Source organism: Eptatretus burgeri, chromosome 15, assembly GCF_056783735.1.
Source record: "Eptatretus burgeri isolate ZD-2024b chromosome 15, Ebu_testis_v1, whole genome shotgun sequence".
Taxonomy (NCBI): domain Eukaryota; kingdom Metazoa; phylum Chordata; class Myxini; order Myxiniformes; family Myxinidae; genus Eptatretus; species Eptatretus burgeri.
The window spans coordinates 21,996,397-22,020,175 of record NC_140975.1 but is presented as its reverse complement, the minus strand read 5'-3'; the positions used below and the strand labels follow the sequence as shown (position 1 = coordinate 22,020,175).

At 48.5% G+C, this 23,779-nt stretch overlaps 1 protein-coding gene and 1 long non-coding RNA gene across 2 annotated transcripts in view; both read right to left on the bottom strand.

The window, feature by feature from the left end:
- The window catches only part of LOC147011713 (uncharacterized), a 128,084-nt gene that overhangs the window by 19,487 nt on the left and 84,818 nt on the right, over window positions 1-23,779 (bottom strand). The window lies entirely within an intron of this gene.
- Window positions 12,463-16,769, bottom strand: LOC147011714 (thrombomodulin-like). Its single transcript, XM_085856962.1, has one exon. It carries the CDS (start codon window positions 16,061-16,063, stop codon window positions 14,102-14,104), a length of 1,962 nt encoding a protein of 653 aa, XP_085713088.1. The 5' UTR covers window positions 16,064-16,769; the 3' UTR covers window positions 12,463-14,101.

Here is a 23,779-nt window from a genome sequence, read left to right as displayed (position 1 = left end):
GCCGACGGAGCCATTGAGCGTCCTTCGCAGAGGGCCCAGACAGTCAATCGGGCCTGCGAGACCATGCAACACCCTTGGCTTGTGAAAGGTCATGACAACACATAATTTGCTGGAACAGCGACATGAGCATGCTGCAGTGAAACTACATATACCAACTACCCAGGGTAGCCTTGAGATATTTACCTCTGAGACTGGAGGTGAAGGAGGTTATGTTTACACACCTCTCTGTCTGTCTTTTTGTCACCAACAGGTCAGAATTTTAAACCGATCTTCACGAAACTTCACCTCATGGTCGAGTTTGTCATAAGCGAGAAGCCTATTGTTTTTTAGGTCAAAAGGTCAAAAGGTCAGCATCGGCAAAAGGTCAACAACTTAGGTGAGATTTCTAAAATCCTCAATTTTCATCCAATTGACTTGAAATTTAAAGAAGATATATATTTTAGGTCACTGAATTCAACCACCAATTATTTGAGGTCAACATAGGCCAAAAGGTCAACATCGGCCGAATTTCAAAAATTGTCAATTTTCATCCAATTCACTTGAAATTTGAAGAGGAGATTCATATTTGGTCGTTGAATTCAACCACCAATCATTTTTGAGGTCAAATTTGTTTTATGGATTTTGCAGGTATCGTGCTCCAGACGACGTCCTCTTCTTGTTTGTTACTGCCGGAATCCTTCGGATTTTGGCAATTATGTTGGTCGGTTGTGTGTGTCATTCTGTGTGTCTGTCTGTTTGTGTGTTTGTTTACCCTGTAGCAGCCACACCGTTTCAGCGATCATGACCAAACTGGGTACAGACATCGGCCATGGTCCAACTTAGACACTTGTCGTTTTTGGTGAATCTAGGTCAAAGGTCAAGGTCACTGAAAAACCGAAATTCTTATTTTCGCAATAACATCCGCTAAAATGGTCGTATCGACTTCAAACCAAATACAAAATGTGCATCTTCCAATTCTGCATCCAACCATATGTCTCATTGGGGTGTCACACCAACACCCTTCTTAGCGGTCGGGGGTCGAATGTCAGGGGGGGTCGGGTCAAAACTTTCAAATTGCGATAAAAACGGCATTTCAAATCTGATTGACTTCCAAGTTATGATCATGACCAAACTAAGTGCTATAACTCGTTAAACAGTAGCACGATCGACTTATAAGAACCAAATTGATTTCCAGGTTTTTGTTTTTTCAGAGATCATGGAGATATGACAAAGTTATTCCGGCAATTCCTTGCTCAACGAGCAATTTCATTTGTTCGTTTGTGTGCAGGATATCTCAAAAAGTTTGGACGGATCCGGATGAAATTTGGTGTGTGACAAGGACGAACTGATTAAATTTTGGTGAACATCTGGATGCGGAACTGACTACTAGAAGTTTTTTAAGTGACTCTTCACCATTGAGAGATAGGGATAAACTAATATATAGCACCATATCTCAAAAAATTATGGACGTATTTGGACGAAACTTCGTAGACTTGTTCGGTGTATGACAGGGAAGAATTGATTCAATTTTGGTAAAGATCCGAATCCGGATCTGGATCCGAAAATTATTTAATTTCTAAAGTGATTCTTCTCCATTGAGTGATCGGGCCAAAAACGATATATGGCATGATAATTCAAAAATGTATTGGGTCCGATATGATCTCGTGGATCAGGCATTGTGTGGCGGAGGTATGCGCTCTACCGAGTGCACTTCTATTTTCAATAATGTTTGGGACAAAAGCACGAATTTTAGACAAGTATCTTTGCTAACATTTTGTGATCAGCGATACACTTTAGAAAACATACAATTGTTTTCATTGAATTGATGTGAATGATTTTCGACTACGGAAATCCACCTGTATGAAAATCATTTGTACAAATACAACCTGGTGCTGAAACAGAGCATCTGGAATGGAAGATGATGAGTTTTTTTTTGGTGTTAAAGACTCCAGTCATTGACTGTATCATCCTCATCGAGGCCAGGCCTTAAATGAACCAAAATAAAAATAATAAAAAACTGAACAAATGGAGAAGTGAAGGGAAGGGAAAATAATGCGTTTTTGAGGAATTGGGAAAACTGCTTTTTGAAAGGGGAAGTTTATAACTGTTCAGAAAGACATGATAAGGTAAATAATTCCAGAGTTTATCGGTGATGGTAAAGAAACAAACATCATTTGGCCCACAGTAGAGTTTCCTTATGGCCACACAATGATCGCGTGACGTAGCGGCTTGCCAAGTATTTTGTGGTCTTGTTTATGGCGGAGGTATACAAGCAGCCAGTTCTTGGGAGCAGAAACCGAAGTAATATCTGATATCTATAGAAAAGGGAAAGATCCAACATGATGGCAACATGATGGGTTTCGAGGTCACATTTGGAGAGGTGCTGAGTCAGATAGCTTTGGATTTTACTGACAAATATGTCGAACTCGAACCTCCCGAGATGTGAGAGCAGCAATCTGCACAAGGACAAATCGATCCTTTATATTAATCAGAGGAAATGTTCAGACGAGAAGAATCTTTGACATCTGAACAGGATTCTCAGTTTCTTCGAGGTAGACTAAGCTATTTGTGCAATGTGAGATTTCCAAGATAGATGTGATGTTACATTAATACCAAGTATGTTTAACTTTATTGAGTGGTGAAATTGTAGAGCCTTCAAGAGGCTCTACAAAAACTACATTGCATTTGCCACACTGAGAAATCCTGTCCAGATCTGAACTTGTAGATGTAGATCGAGCAAAAGAAGATGGAGCAGATGAGAAAATTTTCAAGGAATGCAAAGTCGAAACGATGCCTGCCAACTTACAGGTTTTTGTGTGCAGGTCTTCGGATTCCTCTTGCTTACAAATCACACCAGATTAATGGTGCAGATGCTTTCTGTCGATGGGTCTATTCTACTTGTACAAGAAAACCTTTAAATAAGTTGGTTGGCCTTGTTTAAAATTCTCAATGCAAACCTCATGTGGACAGCTCAGTGTGATTAAACCACAAGTTTAATCAGAGCTCTTCTAAGCTGGAGTCCATCATTGAGGAGGTAAGATCTACTACAACCACTGTGCTGCAGCAATGACAGCAGGGGCCGCTGCAATTCAGAGCACTTTGTCTTTGAGACGGGAATGATAAGTCGAATGTCTCATCTGTATTGAGGTTGTGAATTCAAGTTCTCACCATACCTCTTAGAAAAGAGTTGACCATTGTGCGCCGGTAGAATTGTCAAATGCACTGCCTTGCATGCACTGGATAATTAGCACTACCTACTGTACTTTGTAGTCGGGTATGGGCACAGGCATGATGGGCCAAATCGTCTCCTTTGTCTGTGGTTCCTGCTTGTATTTCCTTCACATAGACATTCTGCAAATCTGTTCTTTGTTCATGCGAACACTTACAGTGGGCATCATCGATTTATTAAATATGCAAATCCCACCTTATGCTCAATGGATTCCCCTTTCCTTTCCTTTCCTTTCCTTCAGCAAACCCATTTCTCTTCCCTTCCCACTTTCCTCTTTTCTCTCTTCTATCATCCTTCCTTTTCGACATTTAAATTTTCTTTTTTAGCCAGCTCCCCCTCTCTCCAGCACGTGCAATAAATGAATTGCTCCTTGGTCGTTGGTTTTCTACTTGCTGAGAGTTGCACAAATTGTACTGAACCATGGAGACCATCTTGAAATCTTCTGAATGGAGCTATACTTGTGAAGAAACTTCCTCTGTGTCTCGTATAATCACCCATTAAGGGTCAATACTGCATGCTGTACGGTAGGCTTCGGAATCACGCACGCACGCACTTATAATGACGTCACTCACCAACAGGATTGGGTTGGTGGGCAAGTGTTGGTCATAATATACTAATACCTGAACAGATTTTTATACACATTTTGACTGAAATTACTACGCAACAGCTGAACACGAATCATAAATCGTTAACCACACTCGTGTATTGCAAATTACACCCAACCACACATGAACATTGAACATGATGCATGGGTATCAGCCTACATGAACTTATTCGTACACTGTAAAGTATACACAGTGGTGTAGTCTGGGTTTGTGGCACCCGGGGCGAAAGGTCAATAATAGTGCCCTACAGGCACTGGCACAGTCATGAATTTCTACTGGGGGGCCATATGAAAGCTCTAAGATTCCCCAGCGGGCTCAGCAACAGAGCTGTGGAAGTTGTTCAAAATGAGAAATGATTTTGATTTAGTTATGATCTACTGAGTTGATTAGGCTAATTAACTGCAAAGAATCCGGAAGAATTCCCATGTTTCTAAACTCGTGCCATGTTAAGGTGTACAGAACAGTTTCACAGGTCCTTCCATGCCATGGCATTAAATAATTACAAAACTAGATGGTATTCATCCCAGGAAGGGCGGGGGATGGGCCATCAGGGGGTACCCCAATTCGGAACGGAGGGGGGTATAATTCGGCATACCGAAGGCAAACACCTTACCAGATGACGTGTTATAATTGTGGCGCAAGGGACCACCTGCAGCAGGAGTGTAACGCCCCGCGCAAGGAAAGGCCCCCGCGAAGAGAAGAGCCACGGCCCCCAGACCACCAACTCCGCCCCGGGTCAATAGGGATAGCCAGGCCCAACCATCACCCCCCCACCAGTCCCCGGGAAACTAGGAAGTGCCGAACATGTAGGGCCGTGTTCGGCAGACTCAGACGGAGAAGAGCCCTCAGAACTGCGACAGGTCATCAATTGTGGCCAAATTGGCAAAGGTAGCTTAACAATTCGGTGCAAAGTTGCCGGCGTAGGGGTAGACGCCGTTGTGGACACAGGAGCAAGCGCCACGATCATCAGCCCTGTGGTCCTTGATTCGAGTGTAGACGGTTGGGATGAGATCCACCGTCTGCAAAACCATAGTTTGCAGCTAGCTACCGGGGCAACGGCCCCTATCATAGGACATGGTTTCGTGTCGTTTAAATTGGGCACTGTGAAAACCAAGATAGAGGTTTGGGTGGCAGAGGTGTGCGACTCATGTCTAATAGGGTTGGACGTGCTAACGGCCGGTGGTTGTAAGATCGACGTGGGCCGGGGGGGTCATGCAGATGGGTGGTGAGGAGTTGCCGTTAGGGGGCATGAGCACAGATGAGAGGGTGGAGCTGGAGGCTCCTGACTCCATGGTCATTCCCCCAGGTGCCGAGGCGGTGGTCCCGGCCCGGTGGCGAGCACCCCCAACGTGGCAGGGCTCCTGCGGCGTGGCGGAACAACCGGCAGGGCCATCAACCCTGGGTTTCGTCGTGGGCCACACCCTGGTAAGTACCGACGGGCCAATAGTGCCCGTTCGGGTGATAAATGTTAGCACGGAACCACGCACTATCAGGAAGGGCACGAAGGTGGCAGATTGCACCCCAGTAAAAGAGGTCGCAGAGCTGAGGGACGATAACGTCGAGCCGGACCGGCCCCAGAGGGAGTCTCCAGACTTGAAGAGGAATTGGCCCGGTCTCATTTGCGAGATTGTAAATCGGAGTAGTGTAGATTTGGAGGATGCCCAGCGGGAGGCCTTATACAAGCTGGTTGACCGACACATGGGGATCTTCTCCTTGTCACCCGAGGATATTGGACGTATGGGCCTGGTGCAACATCAGATCCACACCGATGTCCTCCAACCGTCCGTCCGGCCTGTCCGTCAGCCTGCTCGAAGGCTCCCATGGAGCAAAAGAGAGGAGGCTGATGAACAGGTTGAAAAGATGCTCAATGCAAGTGTCATTGAGACCTCAGGAAGTCCTTGGATGTCACCGGCTGTGCTGGTCAAAAAGAAGGATGGGACCACGCATTTCTGCGTGGACTATCGCCAGCTGAACAACGTGACTCTCAAAGACTCCTATCCCCTGCCAAGAATTGACGATACCCTCGACGCCGTTGCAGGCTCTAAATGGTTCTCAACCTTGGACCTCAAGAGTGGGTATTGGCAGGTGGAGATGGATAAGACGGGGAAGGAGAAAACGGCATTTTCCACAGGGAAGGGACTGTATCAGTTCACTGTGATGCCGTTTGGTTTGTGTAACACTCCCGCCACCTTTGAGAGATTGATGGAGCGTGTGCTAGGCAGCATGCCATGGCAATCATGCCTGGTGTATCTGGATGATGTCCTGGTACACGCTAAAACATTCACCCAGGAGATAGCCAATTTGGACCAGGTGTTTGGGCGCCTCAGGCAGGCAGGGCTAAAATTGAGCCCGGAAAAATGCACTTTGTTCGCGACAGAGGTGGCCTATCTCCGACACATGATAGGCCGCGAGGGGGTGAAGACCGACCCCGGAAAAATTACAGCAGTAGAGGAGTGGCCCGTACCTACAACTGTCAAACAGGTACGGGGCTTTTTGGGACTTTGCTCCTACCACCGGCGCTTCGTGGCAAACTTTGCAGAGATAGCCAGGCCCCTTCACCGGTTGACGGAGAAGGGGTTGAGATTTAATTGGACAGGGGAATGCCAGGAGGCCTTCCTCAAATTAAAGGGGTGTTTGACATCCGCACCTGTTTTAGCGTACCCCACCGATGACGGGATGTATACCCTGGACACGGATGCAAGCCAGGAAGGATTGGGAGCAGTCTTGTCTCAGACACAGTGGGGACGTGGAAAGAGTGATCGCGTATTACAGTCGGGCCATGAGTAGGCCCGAACGAAATTATTGCGTAACTCGCAAGGAACTATTGGCTATGCTGTCTGCGGTGAGCCATTTCCACCCGTACTTGTACGGGAGGAAATTTTTGGTTTGAACTGACCATTCCTCCTTGCAATTGCTCTTACGGTTCAAGGAACCGGAAGGCCAGATTGCAAGGTGGTTGGAAAAGTTGCAGCAGTACGATTTCAGTGTGGTCCATAGAGCCGGTAAGGCTCATGGGAATGCCAATGCACTCTCTCGACGCCCTTGTCTTGGAGAAAACTGCAGATATTGCACGAGACATGAGGAGAGGGACCAATTGGCGGACGCCTCCCCGAAACTGCCATTCCGTGCGGCTCGGGTGGTAGGCCCAACTTTGCCACTAACCGCGGGAGAGGAATTTTGTGGAGTGGCATGGAGCATGGCCCAGCGGGAAGACCCCGTAATAGGTCCAGTGTACAAATGGGTCGAGGAAAACAGGAGGCCCAGTGGGGAGGAGATCGCCCCACTCGGAGCGTGAACAAAAGCATACTGGGCTCATTGAAGGACCCTAGTAATGAGGGACAACATCTTATATCGCAAGTGGGTGGAGATTCCTTCAGAACAATCTTCTTGGCTGGTGATAGTCCCTGATGGGTTTAAGACCCAAATTTTGAAACAGGTGCACGGTACCCACGCCGGCGGCCATTTGGGCTGGACCAAAACAAAATCTCGGGTCCGCCGGCAGTTCTATTGGGTTAACATGGGGCGCGATGTACAGAACTGGTGTCGAGCATGCGACGCCTGTACTGTGAAAAAGGGACCGCCACAGAGGATGAGGGCCCCACTCCAACTACATCAGGTTGGGGCCCCCCTTGAGCGAGTGGCCATGGACATTTTGGGACCACTGCCCCCCACTCGCCAAGGTAATAAGTACATCCTCGTAATTATGGACTATTTCTCCAAATGGCCGGAGGCCTTTGCCCTCGCTAACCAGGAAGCAGGTGTCATGGCAAAGGCCTTCGTAGAAGGATTTACATGCCGGTATGGGATTCTGCAGGAGCTGCACACGGACCAGGGATGAAATTTTGAGAGCGAGTTACTAAAAGAGGTGTGCAGCCTCCTGGAAATTGGAAAGACACGAACAACGCCCCTGAGACCACAGTCAGACGGCATGGTGGAGAGGTTCAATAGGACCCTGGTCCAACAATTGGCCCTCTTCACCACCGCGAACCAGGAGGACTGGGACGAACATCTCCCATACCTCCTGATGGCCTATCGCGCGTCCCAGCACGGGTCTACCGCGTGTAGTCTGGCGCTGTTGATGTATGGACGGAAGCTGAGAAGCCCCGTCGATTTATTGTGCGGTCCGACGCCTGAGCGGCTTGATAAGTCCCCGGGGGAGGGCTATGCCCGTCGGTTGGAGGAAGGCATGGAGAAGGTCCATGCCTTCGCACGACACCAGCTCCAACAGGCGGGCATAAAGATGAAGCGCAGGTACGACCACCGGAGCCAGGTGAGCAAATACCCACCGGGGGCGAAGATTTGGTTCTTTAACCCCAGCGGAGGAAGGGCAGATGCCCGAAGCTCACCTCACCTTGGCAGGGCCCGGGGGTTGTCCTGGCGCAAATCAGTGACGTGGTCCTAAAAATTAAAATGGGACCACGGGCCCTTCCCCGGATAGTCCACGCGGGCCGCCTGAGACCTTACAAGGGCGACCTTACGCCCTCATGGACATGTCTTGCCGGAGGAGACGGTGTAGGAACAGCCGCTCCCACAGAGGTGCAAGGCTCACAGAGCCTTGCAACGAGATCACGAGCCCAGTTGGGAGGGATGGAAATCCCCCCCCCCTGCGAATTCAGGATTTTGGAGACAGTGACAGACTGTGGATGTGTAGAGGGGACGTAGCTTAGCTATATAGTGTTAAAAGGAATGTGCTGTAGTTTAAGAGGTGATGTGGGAACACAGGTAGTCAGGGGATTTAGTGAGCAGAATAGCAGAGATCAGCGATGGAGTGGAATGCATGGAAACATGTTGAGTGAGTGAGGCCAGCGGGTCTGTGTGAATGGAGCGAATGTGGAATGCATGGTGCGATGAGTGATTGGGGGGAGGAGTGATTCCCGCCCAAGGGACCTCGGGGTCAGTGTAGAGTGAGTTAGTGGGTTAGCGAAATTGAAAAATGGAGGTTGTTTTGCTGTTGGTGGGAGTGTAGGCTCGATACCCGTTTGGAGGGGTGCAGGAGCCCTGTTGACGGGCTGGGAGCGTGGCTGTGAAAGGTGAGTATCGCTGAGTGGGTACACCGGGCACCGGGCGAGTCGGCCGTGGTAGGCCAAGGGCCCATGGGGGGCCGGGATAGCGTAGTGGGCACGGGTGCGCCCACATGATGCGGGGGCCCGGGGCACCGTTAGCCACGTGGTCAGTGTTATGGGCACGGGTGACCCTCGGAAAGGGGCCTGGGAAGCCAGCCTGCCACGTGAGCGTTTCAAGGGAGTTGCCATGGGGGGCACTCCCCGGTGTTTAGGGAGCTGGTAGGCTTGGAGGCAGTGTAGTGCCCAGGGGTGCCATAGCTAGAGAATCGGCAGAGGGTAGTGCCTGCCAAGGTGAGCCACGCTTCTCAGCCATGAGACCGTGTGAGGGCACGGGAAGAAAATTATGAGGACACCAACACAGGCGACGGGAATCTGGGTTGTTAGAACCAATAGTTTATGCGCGAGGCGCTTGTTGAAAACCCCGGGGTAGTTTTAGAGATAATGATTAGGGTAGATTAGGAGATGTACCCCTCCGCACCATCCATCCCTTCACTCTCGTTGTGGGCCGCTGGACCCACTTTGGGTTAGATCGCTGAAATCTGGGGAGGCCATCCTGAGGCTTCGTTGGGCCTCGACACAGGACGCTAGCTCTCCCTTGTTCCCCTCAGGGAAGGGAACGTAGGGGTTGGGAGTAGGCTAGGTGACGAGATAGGTTAGCCGATCAAGGACAGTAAAGGGGGTTAGGGGACGATTTATAGTGGGGAAGTAAAAATAAAAACAACAAAAAAAAAGTTGGGGCTAAATTGGGGTTTACAAACTAAGGGAGTGGGTTTCGACAGTGACAGGCAAGGGCGATAGGTGGGAGGGAGACAGTTGGCAGGTCCGAGCCCGCCTTCTGAGTGGCCAGCACTACCGCACTCCCTCCATCAAACTGCACTGCAAGGTAAAGGCCGGCCAACTTCATCGGCAGCTGTTGTTTTGCTGCAAGGCCTGTGCTGGCCGGATCGTCTGCAGCTGCTGTGCTTCAAGGCCTGTGCCGGTCGGATCGTCCGCCGGCTGTGTTCACCTGTAGCGGCCCTGTTCTGCAGGCTGTGTTTGCCTGCTGCCTTTGCCATGCCATGCCTACTGCCCTCGTCATTTTGCCCCGTTCAATTCTGATTTGGCCCCCTTGTTCATTGCCATGTGCGCCAACATCATCGGCAAGCCACAAGGACTGTCCTGTTGGCAGCTACAACACGGGCCTGCAGTGGCGGCCCGTGCGCTGGTTCACCGTTGACTGTTGACTTCTTCTTTTTCCTGCAGAGTCCATTGATCCTGGGCCATGGTTTAGTGTAAAATTTGTAAGCTAAGGTTAAGATGTACTGTACATATGAGTGCGCCCCCGGCATGCCTGTCTTAGCGCCGGCAATTTTATTTAAGTCGTTTGTGTGAGTGGGTTTGTTTAGTTAGTTACTCAGCCCTCAGGTTATTTATTTTGGGGACACGAATACCATGATTGTCGCACTCAGGGATCCGAAGGTAAAACGTACGAGGGGAGAACTACACATGATGGCACATGAGAATTTGACGACTCGGGACGAGTCTGTAAAAAGGGGAGGGGTCGTGTTACGGCTGTGGAAATTCGCAAAACACCATGAAGGGCCCGTAGGTGAGATATCTCTGAAAGTACATGTGTAGTTAGCCCCAAACCCGTTGTTTAGAGGGAATTTATGTGATTCATTCAGGCTGCGACGCTTTGAGATGGCCGTTTTTTTGTTCTATCTTTATTTTGAACCAACCACGTCTCAACCGCCATAACCATCAAACCACCACCGATAAACCCTCCACCACCCTCACCTCTCTCCTTCTACAGCCATTCCCACACCACCTGTGAACACTGAGCGTCGGGCTGTCTTGGGCTCGTTCAAGATACGCACCGATGCGCGAGTGCAAATAGCGGCCTTTCCGAGGGAGAATTCGGATCAAGAATGCTGCACGCCCACTTCTGATCCGTCCAATCAGCAAGCGCGGAGCGGCTTGGCCCCGCCTCCAGGCGCGTCTGTGTGAAATCCATATATGCAAATTCTAGGATCAGGGGAGGTTCACGCCCACTTTTCCTCCATCCAATTGGAGAGCGTGGCTCCGCCCCCGAGGTAATTCTGATCCGGAAATTTGCATATTTGTTTCCCCTGCCGGCCTATAAAATGGCGAGCACCAGGCGAATCATGGCAGAGTCAGTTTTGGTGGAAGAGTCAGTTTTTGGTTGGAGAGCAGAGTGTGGCAGCGGCAGAGTGTGGCAGAGTGTGGCAGAGAGTGGAGTCGGGTGGCGAAGGCATCGAGTTGGGTTCTGCAGTCGGCTGAGGAGAGTTGTGGGAAGAGGCCAAGGAGCACGGGTCCGAGGCGAGAAGGACGGCGGTCGGCGACGAGGTCACGGTGGGAGATCGCTCGTCGCGGGACCCAAGCCAGCCAGCCATTCTCCCTCCCCCAGGGCATCAACAATTTCCCCTTTTCCCCCGCGCTGAGATAGTGCAACAAAGGGGGCCCCGTTCACACCCCACTCCAAACGTCGTGCCAACGAAACCCGCGAAGGAGCACGGAGTCGGGGCACAGCCACGCGGCCATATCTGTGGCTCATCCGCCAACGTGTCACGAGGACGCGGGTAGGACCCACCCGGTCTCGCGGACCTGGCCGCGCCTTCAGGTCCCACGCACATATTGGCCTACAGGCCCGTCTGCCCCCTTGTCTATGAGGGTGGCTTATTTCCTTTGCTTTTGAGTAAATGTGTGTTGGCGCCGTCTGTAAAGCAGAACTGTATAAGTGTTGCCATGTGTGCGCGTAGTCGGTAGTAACTCTGCATCATTGTTTCTTTTGTTTTACTGCTATAGGTGCATTTTGACTGTTTGGCTGTATATGTGTTCTTTCCGTGTGTCGCGTAATAAATGTGCATTGTGTGAACCATTTTCCCGTTTCGCTTCGTCTTTTCTTTATTGACCCTCCATCCTGCTTCACGTAAAGGGTTCGTCGTGGGTTTAATACGTCCGATAATTAATCGGAACCGTCGAGGCCGACGATAACACCGCTTGGTTATCCCGAGAACACGGAACGGAGCGCTTAAGCGGTTCGTGTCTGGAGTCGGCCTGCGGCGAGGTACGATCGCCCGGTCGACCATCCGCGCAGGTACTTCGGTTGATCGAATTTGGCGAGCAACCCTATCCTGCATGGGTGGGCAATTGGCACGGTCGTGGTGGCGTTAAACCCCCACCCGTGACTAGCTTCTGGCGTTGTTCCGAGAGGGTCACGACAGAATTGTCCGTTCCGGTGGGTGAGGCTGCCGCCATTCGAGTCGAGCGGCCCATCGCATGCCGGCGGGCGCGAATTCGCAACAATATGTATATATATATATATATATATATATATATATATATATATATATTATACATACTCTTGGGAGTTAAAGGGTAAATTGGCTGCTTAGTTGTATCCAAATTGTGTATTTATAACAACAGACATATTGTAAACCTCAAGTCCATGTCTATTAGAATTTTAAGTGAATAAGACATGGGAATGCATTTTGTGTTGTAAATGTCCTGATAAAATGAGAAGTGTAAGGGAAAGAAGAATGGAGTGTGGGAAGCAAGGCCTAAATATATTCCATGAGAACAAGTGAAAATCCTTTTTTTTATTTTGATTAAAACAAGTACAAACAAATAGAGTATGTTTAATAAAAAACTTTAAAACAAAGTACAAAGAGAAGCAGAGCAAGTTAATAATCTTTCAAATTTATGTCACAACTTTTTAATGTGCAGAAAATCAAGTAATTCATACAAAATTCATGCTTTCATCGATTTTTACATTTACTGAATCGAGTTCTAAATACGGAGGATGATTTGACCACCTGACGAAAGTGACATTATCCATTCCAGGCAGATAACCATCCCTCAAAACCTGACACCTATAATCATGTCTTATGCTTTCAAATCACAACCACGCTACTGCATCACCCATCCAATGATACAAAAACCTATTTTAGCAGAATTCCTGAAATAAACTACGTCATCACAACTTCAAGATGTGCAGTACGAGTAGCTGCATCCGTGGAATGTACAAATACTTCACCAATCCAATGCTTGAGAGAATGAGAAGAACAGCCCTGTAAAACCAACTTATATCCTGGAAGTTTCTAGGTAGGCAATCTTATCAGGTGAACATTCATTGAAAACAACACATCATAGCTTGTTAACATGTAGACTGCAACCACCTAGCTACAATTTCATCTTGAACAAGGGGTATCTTGTGTTAAAGATTTTAAAATAATCAGTAGCAGAAAATGGGGGGCAATGGGAGATCCTCTCTTGAAGCTGTTCTTGGCTGATGATATTCAGTGGCAACAAGTGGTAAGTGACAATGTGTGAGCACGTAATATCATTAAGGAAACATTTACACTCGGCATCAGCAGCCAAAAATAACTGCTGGATGAGATGCCTCAATGCACCCCAATCCCAGCCTCCCCTCCACTTTATGCAGTTACTAACATTGTTCGTGAAAGAAAACGAGATTTCACTTTTTGATTTTACATTGAATGGTAAGGTAAGGTAAGGAAAGATAGCCTTTAGGTATGCACCGGCATCTAAGTTGTCGAGCCTGGGTTGGAATTGAGACCCAGCTATAATATCATCCGAGTTTTGCATACAGGGTGAGGCATCAGTGTGTGCCGTCCTTGGGTGGACGTACAACTGCCAGCAATAGTTGGTGGACATTAAAGATCCCATTTTGAAGAGGAAGCAAACCATCGCGGAACCATGAACAAATTCCAAATTCCTACCTGAACTGCAAGTAGCAAGTGGTCTCGTCTGAGACATTCCTTCACCTGCTTGCTATCTCATAGTGGGGTTACTGTTTGCACAGCAGCTTCTGCACTATAAACAAATTCACCAGGCGGTTTGCAAGTTACACGTGAACAGCCATCTTCGACTACAAGGAACATTTTCTCAATGGCTTGTACCAGTGCACATACCCCTGAAGACCTACTCTGTGTGATAGATCATATGGGATCATTAATGTATACACACACACACACACACACACACACACACACACACACACACACACACACACACACACACACACCACACACTGTGCCATCCTGAACTTTAGTGAAGACGATTCCTCCAGAAATCGAACCAATGACTTGACAGATCGTGCAGTTCTATGCATCATAGTTTATAAACTTCGACAATTCATTGTCCCTGGAGTCACAGTGGTACAAATATGGCAAAATTTAGCTCACTTTGTCTTGCCATTTATTTTAAAGACTCCTTTGGACATCTATGACATCACTGTCAAAGCTTCGGCCATCTTGCTGTGAGCTAGCACAGTGCGAAGTTCCATTTAAGCTCATTGCGGACTCATCCATGACTATCGAGCAAGTTCCTGGGGATGATGTCAAAGAAAGTCTTTGCTCAGTACCATCGACTGAAGTCCCTACATCTGAGGGATTCTTGAGGCGTAATTCACGGCGCCGTGCTTTATTCTTTCTTTCTTGTTCTTCTACTTGATGGTAAGATACGAGACAGGAAATTATGGCGATCAAAATGATGAGCACACTGGCTGCCATTACTGCTAGCAGAACGCGGTCCGCTCCCCTTTTCTGCCTCACATTTAAATCTGATCTCTCCCCTTGTTTTATTCGAACGGACACACTCTGGGTCCTCTGGTGAAACACCTGAGTAAAACTCATTGGTGTGGAAGAGCTCAAAGTTATAGAAGTAGAGGTGATATTGGTGGAGCCACCATTCATCACCAATCTCCACACTGATACTGTAGCCTCCGTGGACATCATCTCCTGATCAGCGGTTTCTCCAGTCGAGACCTCAGTGGTAAATGCCTTGTTAAGGAGACACGTGGACCTGTCATTGGCCAGGTGATACCCATCAAAACATGAGCAATAGAACTCTCCAGGGAGATTGTTGCAGCGATGCAAACATGGTCTCATCATCTCACATTCATCCACGTCGCTGCAGTTCACACCATTACCCTCGAGCACAAAGCCCGCATGGCAGAAGCATTGGACACGCGCAAGTGCTGTGTGTTGGCAACGATGTTGGCATGAAGCTTGCTGGCATCCATCATTGCGCACGCGTCTACAGCCTCGCTCATCTCGCAGCAGCTCAAAGCCCTCTGCACAGTGACATGAGAAGGAACCAGGAAAGTTTCTGCACAGCTGTTCACACGGAAAGCTCTCGCACTCATCCGAGTCCACACACCCCTTGCCCCCGTCCGTCTCCTCGTACCCAGGTGCACACTCACAATGGAAACTTCCTTCAGTGTTAATGCACACCTGCGGACAGGGTGTCTCCGCGTGAGCACACTCGTCGATGTCCAAGCACGAGCGGCCATCTGGTGCAAGTTGATAACCTTCCCTGCAAGCGCAGCTCACCAGCCTGCCTGGAGATCCTCCACTCAATAAGCAGAGATTCTCGCATTGCCCATTGTTGCTTATGCAGGCTCCTGGAGCTGAACCAGGCTTGCAAAGCTCCGGAGTCCAACCAAAGGTCTTTCCATCAGGCTTTCTCTTACAGCGTGCGCTTATTTTCCTGCCTGAGGCATCACACGTTGTTGTGGCCATGCTTCCCTCAGGAGCAAGATCCAAGGGTCTATCAGAGAACCCATAAGGAGTTCTGTACATCACCTTGGTCTGATTGGCATAGTGAGGAGCTGGACACAATCCCAGAGGAGAAAACTTGCAGATGAACTCGGTACGGATGTAACAGTTTCCTTCTTGCCACTTTAAAACCAAAGTCCCATGAGATTTCAGGCTTGCCGGGTGATAGGTAATGACAACGCATCGGTCTACTGCGCACGTTACCGCAGGCTCCTTGAGCCAAACCGAGAAGGAGCTATCATGATCACCCGTGAGCCAGTGGAATCCGCGAAGGGGCTTGGAAGCATCGTAGCATTGCCTCCGGTTACGCCGAAGTCCCATCCAAAGTTTCATACCGTGATCCACCGGAGCATGACCCTCTTCGGATGCGGCAATGACTTCCTGCAAGATCTTAGCTTCAGCGAGTGATCTCATGGTGGTTAGAGCTCCACCGGCACGCTGACACATTCTCCGAGCATCCATGAAGTTGAGTCGATGAGCGTACAGAGCGTAGCAGGCCTTATCCACACAAACAATTTGATGAACTTCAGCGCGCTCGATCAAAGACCCGACCTGCACAATGATCAACTGCACTGCGATGAGCCTTAAAGCCACCAATATATGCATGTCTCCGTTCAACGCCAAATACAGCAACGGGACAGATTACCACTTAACACCATTTCGCACAGCAACAATGGTGTGGATTCATCTCCTTCGAACCTGTAAAAGTAACTATAGAAGTTCTCTACGTCACAAAGGGTGATGTATAAGCACCACCCAGAGGGTCTTTGCTAAACCCGCCCCCTAAAGGAAACAAGAGCCGTTATCGACCATCCAAGGGGATGGGAGCCGCACATTTTGGGATTGACTCTCAATCCCAAATCGGAACTTGAAGTTTGGTTATTTTAGAAGACTACGTCATCCGTGTGGTTTCATTTTCCAGGAGAAAAACTCAGCACCCGAAGAATCATGACACCAGGCTTCTGAACATCTGGCTTTTCTCAACTGCGCGACCCGTGGGGACGTTTGTTTTGTCTCTTGGTGCACGGACGCGTGCGCAGCAAAGAAACTTTGTTCTTGGTGAACAAAGTATATTTGCTTGCTGCGCACGTACCATACGAGCAGTTGGCCACAAATGAGAGCAATATGAATATAATGGTGTCAAGGCACTGTCTTGCAGAATGGGGTAGGAGTGTACATTTGGTGCAAGAAATCTCGACACAGGAGGAGGCTAATGAGTCCAACGTGCATGTGCCACATTCACTCATCTAATCCACAACCCAATCACCCAATGCACGAGCATATTCACCCTCCACGTCACCAACCCAGACTTGGTGGCACAATGGTTGATGGGGTCAAACCTGACCCTCAGCAGAGTCCTACGAAAGACTCTAAATATGGTACGTCCTGCTTCATTGCTAGACACTCAGCGTTTAAAAGAGTAAAGAGCAGGGAGAAACAAGCACAAGTTAGCAAAACACAAGTGTAGGGTTTGATGGGCCTCCTGTGGTGTGGTTTCTTGTAAGGCAACCCCATCAACTCGGTCCTTGGCACATCCACTCATTGAACAGTGGGAGGGGAGAGCAGAGGCAAAGAGGTACATCACAGATGGGACATCAATACACAACATATGGAAAAGTTAAAATCTTTGGAGTGGGTGGAGGGGCAGTTATATGTGGTTCGAATGCGTACAGCCTCGGAAGTGTTGATGCTTGATAACATCCATGACTCAAGGTAATCAATATCTCAACACACCTGGATAGCACAATACCTACAGATCACCCAATTCAATTCCGGTCCACCTCCACCCACATTATTTTTCAGCACATGTACAATTCCATTACGAAAGTATATCCTGCCTGCACTGCCTTCCCAGGAAGGGCCATTCATGAATGACTAAAACACCCCTGATTTGTTGTGCAGTGTTAACTCCTCTCTTATTATCCCCACCAACTGTGATGGACACAGGTTATGTTTTCACCCCTGTCTGTTTGTTTGGCTGTGAGCAGGATATCTGAAAAAGTTGCAGACGGATTCGGACAAAACTTGGTGGACACGTCCGGTGTGTGGCAAGGACAAATGGATTCGATTTTTGGTGAAGATCTGAACCCAGATCCGGATACGAGAATTATTTAATTTTAAAAGTGATTCTTCACCATTGAGAGATGGGGCCAAAAATGATATGTATCACAACATCTCAAAAAAGTTGTGGATGGATTCTGACAAAACTTGGTGGACGAGTTGGTTGGGTGACAAGAACGAGTTAATTCGATTTTGGTTCAGGTACAAATCCAGATCCGGCCTATCAGTGGGATACAAAACGGAAACCGTTCAGCCTGGCAGAGAGATGTGCTCCACCGAATTGCGTTGCAGTTGTGGTTTGTAATCGTGCAAGTTGTACTTGGATTTGTGGTTTAAAATTGTACAAAATACACTGGTATTCTCAGCCAGTTGCAATGTGTATGGGTGTGAATCATGGACAAGCTCTTCTCCGAGCCGAGACCATGTATTAAAAAAAAAAAAAATCATAAAAAAATTAGCATACGTCAGATCAGAGTGTGCAGCAGTTGGAAGAATTTTATAACCTCAGAAATTAAACAAACTGTGTCTGAAAAATATAATTTACAATCAATGCAGATTGCTGGAAGTTCGCGAAAGCGCATCGACAGCGGACGGTCAAGCATGGTGTTGGCTTAACGGTTAAGGTGGCTGGCTTCAGAGTTTTAGCCTCTGTTTTCATCGTTTAATTAACACCAGGTGGGTTGACTCAGCCCGTCATCCTTCCGAAGTCGGCAAAAAGAGTACAAGCTTAGTGGCAACAAGGGCACTGCATCAGCGGCACAACCATGCCCCCAGAAAATGATGCAGCCAGCAGCCACAGGCTGCAAAACGAATAAATACATTAAACAAGTAGACAGTCAAAAAGTTTCTCCCCTCAACCATCGAGTAATGGCCGTGAGCCAGGGAAACTTGGCCGAGTTATCCTTTGCTACGTCGTTGCCCGAATCCAAATATCTCATGATGCCGTTGAAAACTTTATAAAAGTTGGGGGGGAGGGGGTGGGGGTAGATTCTTACTCGTTGTGTATGATGAAATCTCACACCTTCCTGAATCACCTTCACGGTTGGGGGGTTTTTACCTGTAACCCCAGCCCGTAACCTTCTCACTAACCATATAAACAGGTCTGTCATGATAGTTATACACTCGTTAAACTGAGGTGGGAGAAAAGCTCATGTAGATTAATAAATTAGCAACTTAAGTAGTGTGATTGAACATGTGAGAGTTAACCAGGAGGGGGTAATGGAAGAACAGGTGCATCCGAGTTTTTTGTGTACAAAGTCAAGGCTCGTGGAATAGCTAGAACATAGAACGGATCAGGGCATAACAGAACAGAAGGAACAGCAGAAAGAGGGATGAACGCATCAACAGCAGTGTTGAGGTTCAAAATATCCGGAGACTTGTACTAATGGGTGTGCGTCAACGGTTTCACGAGAAAGGGGTTGCTGGTGGACCGCGTGCGCCCTGCAGAAAACTCAGCGCAGCAAGAGCAAAGGGTGCAAGACCAGAAAGGAGGTGGTAGAACATGGAGAGACGAGCGATCTGTCCGCAATGTGAAAGTGATAAGCCCATAGTCTCAGCTCCATCACGAGAGATTTCAATAATCTGGAAGCGCTGGTTCCCACGCATGGCGTCAGGCTGAGCAAGGTGTGAGGCAGGGGCACCAGCCCAGAGGGGAGAGCAGTACTCCATTAAGCTGTGGATGAAAGTTTTGTGGGTGGATAGGAGTTCAGGAGTGCCAAGAAGGGACTTTGTACGACAGAAGTTGCCCAGTCGGCAATTGGCTTTGGAGGTCGACTTGAAAGTGTGGTTTGCCCAAGAATGATCATGGCTGCTGTTGGGGAGGGTGGGAGGGCTGAGGCATAAGAGAAGAGGCATCAATTAGCAGAGAGATCACCGACCCGCCAGTGATGTGAGAGCAACAGAACTTGTATTTTGGCCTTTCCGTGGGAGATTGCAATAATTTTGAGAGCTTTATAGATTCCACAGAATCCAGGAGAGACACATGTGATGCTGAAGCACCAGCCCATCATGGAGGGCAGTACTCCATTGACCTACAGACAAAGACTTTGTAGACTGTGAGTCACTTGGATCAATGAAGGATGCCCAGTTTGTGTTTGGCTTAGGAGGTTTTGAAAACAATACCCACTCTGTGTCTGGCGACAAAGGAGGACTCGGCCGCTAGACCCATCAAAGCCTGTGCTATTGTTCCCACCCTATGGTTGTTTGTCCGCCGGGATTCGAATTACCGACCATTGTGGTTTGAATTAGTACAGTCGTACCGCCTGGTACCGCCTGGAATTTTAGGAAAATTTTAGAATTCTAGTACTGAAAATTAGTACCGCCTGGAATTTTAAAGTCAAACTCATGCCACCGGGTTACAAAAGGGATCGTGGGCTGTTCACTGTGCAACCCTCATGTAGGAACTTGCGTCGTTCCTCGTGCAGTCCCCATCGGAGAGGAGGAAATCGTATTTCTGCAAACACAAAATAAATTATCTTCACGGAGTGTGCTGTACCTGGACTCGCTGCGTGTAATTTATGTATTGGCATCACCAACGTGGCCCCCAAACGCAAGCTGAGACAATCCCGCTCGCTGTCTGCAAGTCCACCGAGACTGCTTGATGCTTTCCAGGTACGAGGTGAGAGATGGTGGGGGGTGGAGAGGGGTGCTTGAGGCAGGAAACCCACCCCCACCGCTTCTCCCGACCGGTTCACGGCACGTGGCAGTTGAACGTACGAGGAAGATTAAAAGGAATCCCTCGTGTTGTTGGAGCCGCAGGGTCTAAATAAAAGGTCTTGGTGGTCTCTAGGATTTGATCCAAAACGCGATTCTGAGATCCCTGTCGTTCGGGAGTCACGGAGCCATAAAGCTGGCTATCTAGTCTACATTTCATCTTTGGACCTGTCTTCTACATGTCTGCAGACTGACGTTTGAATTATATCCCCGACGTGACGCCGTCGACTATAAACTGCCGTCCTGGTACTTCACAGACAATGCGTTACACCAGACAATGTCATCCATTATTTATAACTGGCAAATACAACCGGTTGCTTTGCTGATGGGAATATTAATGTTTCAGAAAGAGGGAGGGGGGGAGAGGACGGAGGGGGGGGAGAGGACGGAGGGGAGTGGAGGGAGGAGGGGTTGGGGAGCTAGGGGTGGGTAAGGAAGGGTGGAGCAAAGGGGGGGGATTTGGAGAGCGATGCCTCACCAAACGTCGCTATTCAGGAGGGGGGAGGCTAGTGGGAGTGAGGAGGATGAGGAAGAGGGGCAGGTGGGGGAGTGGGGAAGGGGAGGTAAGCGTGAGGTGAGGAGTTCTCGACTTGCATTCGGTAGTGGGATTTGTGCAGCGGGGGGGGGGGGGGGTGAAGGGTCAGTAAAGGATTGAACAAAATGGGGTACGTTAAAACAGCATGTTAACTAGAAGAGCACTCGGTAGACGCATACCTCCGCCACGTTATGCCTTATCCATGAGAACATATCGGGCCCAATACATTTTTTAAATATTATGCTAAACAGTACTATATCGTTTTTGGCCCTATCTCTCAATAGCTCCCATCGTGTTCATTTCACAAAATCGTGCTCATTTCACCGACCTCGGAAGGATGACAGGCTGAGTCAACCCCCTGGTGTTATTTCAGCGGCCAACGGGCTCAAACTCAGGACCCTCGGTTCTAAAGCCACCACCCTAACCGCAAAGCCAACACCAAGCTCATCTCTCAATAGTGAAGAATCACTTTAAAAATGAAATAATTATCGTATCCATATCCAGATTCGGATCTTCACCAAAATAGAATCAATTTATCATGGTCGCACACCAAACATGTCCACTGAGTTTTATCCAAATCCGTCAGCAACTTTTTGAGATATCATGATATATATTAGTTTAGGCAAATCTCTCAATGGTGAAGAATCGCATAAAAATTATCGGATCCGGATCGTCACCAAAATTGTATCAATTCTTCCTTGTCTCACACCCAACGTGTCCACCAAGTTTCGTCTGAATCCGTCCACAACTTTTTCAGATATCCTGCACACAGACAGACAGACAGACAGACAGACAGACAGACAGACAGACAGACAGACAGACAAACAAACAGACAAATGAAAAATCACTCAGAGCGACACTAGGCAAAACAGCACAACGTATAACAGCACAAAGTAGAACGGCACTCGGTAGAGCGCATTCCTCTGTCAGGTGGAACAGTTCACGTTTTGTATCCCACTGATAGACTGGATCCGAAACAATAGCTAATCCACTTGTTCTTGTCACTGAAGCTACTCATCCACCTTGTTTTGTCATAACTTGTCTTTTTTTTTTGTATACCTTGGTCGAGGCTCATATGAGAGCTAACACACAACGCACAGCAAGGGGGCATGAGACAAGAGGGGCGGGAGTGTGAGGGACAAAACAGTGGGGAACAGACACATTAGGAGATCTGTGGAAGGGAGAGGGATGGGGATGGGATGGGGAACATGGGGAAGAGAAAATGGACATTACAGGGACTTTCAGGAAGGAAAGCAGGGGAATTGAAGGAAGTGGGCTTGGGTGGATTATCAGGGGTAGAAAAGATCGAGGATTTGGATGGGGAATGATAAGAGGTGGTGGTGAACAGCTGTTTTGAAAGCCTGGAGGGAAGAATGGGAAAGAATAGAGTGAGGGAGTTTATTCCAAGGGCGGTGAAAAAGAGGAATGAAAGAGTGAAGAGGAGCAGTGATTCGTGATTTTGGTAGTTTTAAGAAAAGGGGGTTGTTGGCGGACCTTGAGTGCCCTGTGGAAATGTGGTGGGGACAAATCAGAGAGAGCAGGGGGGCAAGGCTGGAGAGGAGTTGGTAGAAGACAGAAAGACCACCGACCAACCTGTGGTGATTGAGTGAGAGGCCCAAAGACTCAGCTTCATTGCGGGAGATGCCGATGATCTTAAATGCCCTGGTTTCGACAGCGTGAAGCGGAGAAATGTGGGAGGCAGGAGCACCAGCCCAGAGGGGAGAGCAGTACTCCATCAGGCTACGGACAAAAGCTTTGTAAGTGGTCAGGAGCTCAAGAGGGCCAAGGAAGGACTTTGCATGACGGAGGATTCCCAGTCAGCGACTGGCTTTTGAGGCAAGGTTGGAAATGTGACTTTCCCAGGAAAGGTCATGGCAGATAGTGAGATCCAGAAGCTTGAAAGAAAAGACTTCTTCCAGAGGATTGTTGAGATAGTGGATGGGAGGGTTTTCTAAACCGTCCTTTCGAAGAGAAATAGTCAGTGTGTGAGATTTGTCCGGATTGAAAGACATGTTCCACATGTTGGACCAGTTTGTGATTTTATCCAGATCAGCAGTGAGCAAAGAAGCTGCTTCTTGCTGGTCTGAGGGATGACAGATGGTACGGCAGAGGGTGCAGTCGTCGGCAAAGAGAAATAGAGGATTTTCCAGAGAGTCGGAGAGATCATTGATGAAAACCAGAAAAAGAACAGGGCCCAGAACGCTACCTTGAGGAACTCCAGCCTGGACAGGAAGAGGGGATGAAAGAACTCCATTTAGGGCCACACGTTGACTGCGACAGGAGAGGAAGTCTGCGAGCCATGATGGAGATGGCCTTGGATACCATAGGAAGAGAGTTTGGTGAGCACGACAGGGTGCCAGACTGTGTCAAAAGCATGTGATATGTCCAGGGCAACGGCTCGGATTTCCTGTCTGGCATTGAGGACCTCCATCCATTGATGAGAGAGCAGAAGCAGCATATCCAGGATAGAGTGACCTGATCTGAAACCAAATTGATGACCGGAAATCAAGCCATTGGAGAAGAGGAAGGATTTCATGTCTGAAGCGATGATGGATTCCATAACCATGCTGATGATTGGGAGAAGGCTGATTGGTCTGTAGTTGCAGGGATCTGTTTTTGCACCTTTTTTATGCAGGGGCAGTGATGTTTGCTGATTTCCAAGCGGATGGCAGATTACCTTGAGCAAATGAGAGGGTGAATAGAACAGAGAGAGGATGAGCAAGAGCAGAAGAGCAGGCTTTGAGGGCACGTGGGCTGATGCCGTCCGGACCGGTTGCAGAATCTGAGTCGAGGTTTGAAAGCAAGCTCTCCACCTTGTCAGGAGAAAAGGACACAGAGTCCAGGGACAGTTGGGTGCGACTGGGTAAAGTGGGTAGAGATAGTGATGGGTTTAGGACACAAGATTTAGCTGCAAACACCGAGTTTAGGCATTCAGCTTTATCACGTGCTGTATCAGCAGTGCGGCCATTTGAGGTAAGGGAGGGGATGGAGGGGGAACATACACCAGAAACAGA